The sequence below is a fragment of the Calidris pugnax genome, unplaced genomic scaffold (assembly GCF_001431845.1).
Source record: "Calidris pugnax isolate Ruff unplaced genomic scaffold, ASM143184v1 scaffold145, whole genome shotgun sequence".
Classification (NCBI taxonomy): domain Eukaryota; kingdom Metazoa; phylum Chordata; class Aves; order Charadriiformes; family Scolopacidae; genus Calidris; species Calidris pugnax.
In genome coordinates, this window is record NW_015090939.1 from 705,022 (window position 1) to 706,183 (window position 1,162).

The 1,162-nt window shown below is 52.8% G+C and overlaps 1 protein-coding gene across 1 annotated transcript in view; it reads right to left on the reverse strand.

Annotated features, from left to right (window-relative positions):
- The window catches only part of NFRKB (nuclear factor related to kappaB binding protein), a 48,128-nt gene that overhangs the window by 6,481 nt on the left and 40,485 nt on the right, over positions 1 to 1,162 (reverse strand). The window contains exon 24 of the mRNA XM_014951830.1: positions 889 to 1,024. Within this exon, the coding sequence (XP_014807316.1) occupies positions 889 to 1,024 (136 nt within the window). The remainder of the gene's footprint in view (positions 1 to 888; positions 1,025 to 1,162) is intronic.

Genomic DNA, 1,162 nt, shown 5'->3' on the forward strand with positions numbered 1-1,162 from the left:
TCCAACCACATTCAACCAACAATTTAGATCCTTGGAAGCATGAAGACGGTCTCCCCTCAGCCTTCTCTTCTCCAGGCTCAAGAGCCCCAGCTCTCTCAGCCTTTCCTCATCAGGGAGATGCTCCAAGCCCTCCATCACCTTTGTTGCCCTACGCTGGACTCTCTCCAGCAGTTCCCTGTCTCTCTTGAACTGGGGAGCCCAGAACTGGAGGCAGGATTCCAGCTGTGGCCTCCCCAGTGCAGAGCAGAGGGGGAGAATGACCTCCCTCCACCTCCTGGCCACACTCTTCCCTACACAGCCCAGGATCCCATTGGCCTCTTGGCCACAAGGGCCCATTGCTGGCTCATGGACAATTTACTCTCTACCAGGACCCCCAGATCCTTCTCCTCAGAAGTGCTTTCCAGCAGGTCCACCCCTAACCTCTACTGGTGCCTGGGGTTCTTCCTCCCCAGGTGCAGGACCCTACGCTTGCCCTTGTTGAACCTCATTAGGTTCTCTGCCCAGCTCTCCAGCCTGTCCAGGTCATCCTGCATGGTGGCACAGCCCTCTGGGGTGTCAGCCAGTCCTCCCAGTTTGGTATCATCAACCAACTTGCTGAGGATACACTCTGTCCCCTTGGCCATGTCACTGATGAATATGTTGAACAAAACTGGGCTGAGTATTGACCCCTGGGGGACACCACTGGTTACAGGCCTCCAACTTGACTCTGCTCCATTAATCACAACCCTCTGAGTCCTGTCACACAGCCAGCTCTCAACCCATCTCACTGCCCCCTCATCTAGCCCACACTTCCTCAATTTCCTAACGAGGATGTTATGGGAGGGAACTCCCAGAGGAGACGTTAAGTCCTATAAAAAAAGCAAATAATATCATTCTAGGTGCCGTTACCTGCGTGGCCTGGCCTTGCTGCTGCAGCTGCTGCAGTTGCTGTGCAGTCAGAAAACTCACTGGCTTGTTCCCAGCGATGAGTTTTGTCCCTGCTGGCATCGTGGTCAGGATGATATTTCTGCCCAACCCACTGATGCTAAGGGAAGAGAATCGTGGAGAGGTTAAATAAAGAGCAGAGCAGGCTGGGTCTTTCACATTCATTAAAGTTACATGCCTAATTTGCTTATGATTTTAAGCAGCGTGGGGTGTTTTTCCCTACAAAACCAACAAATAG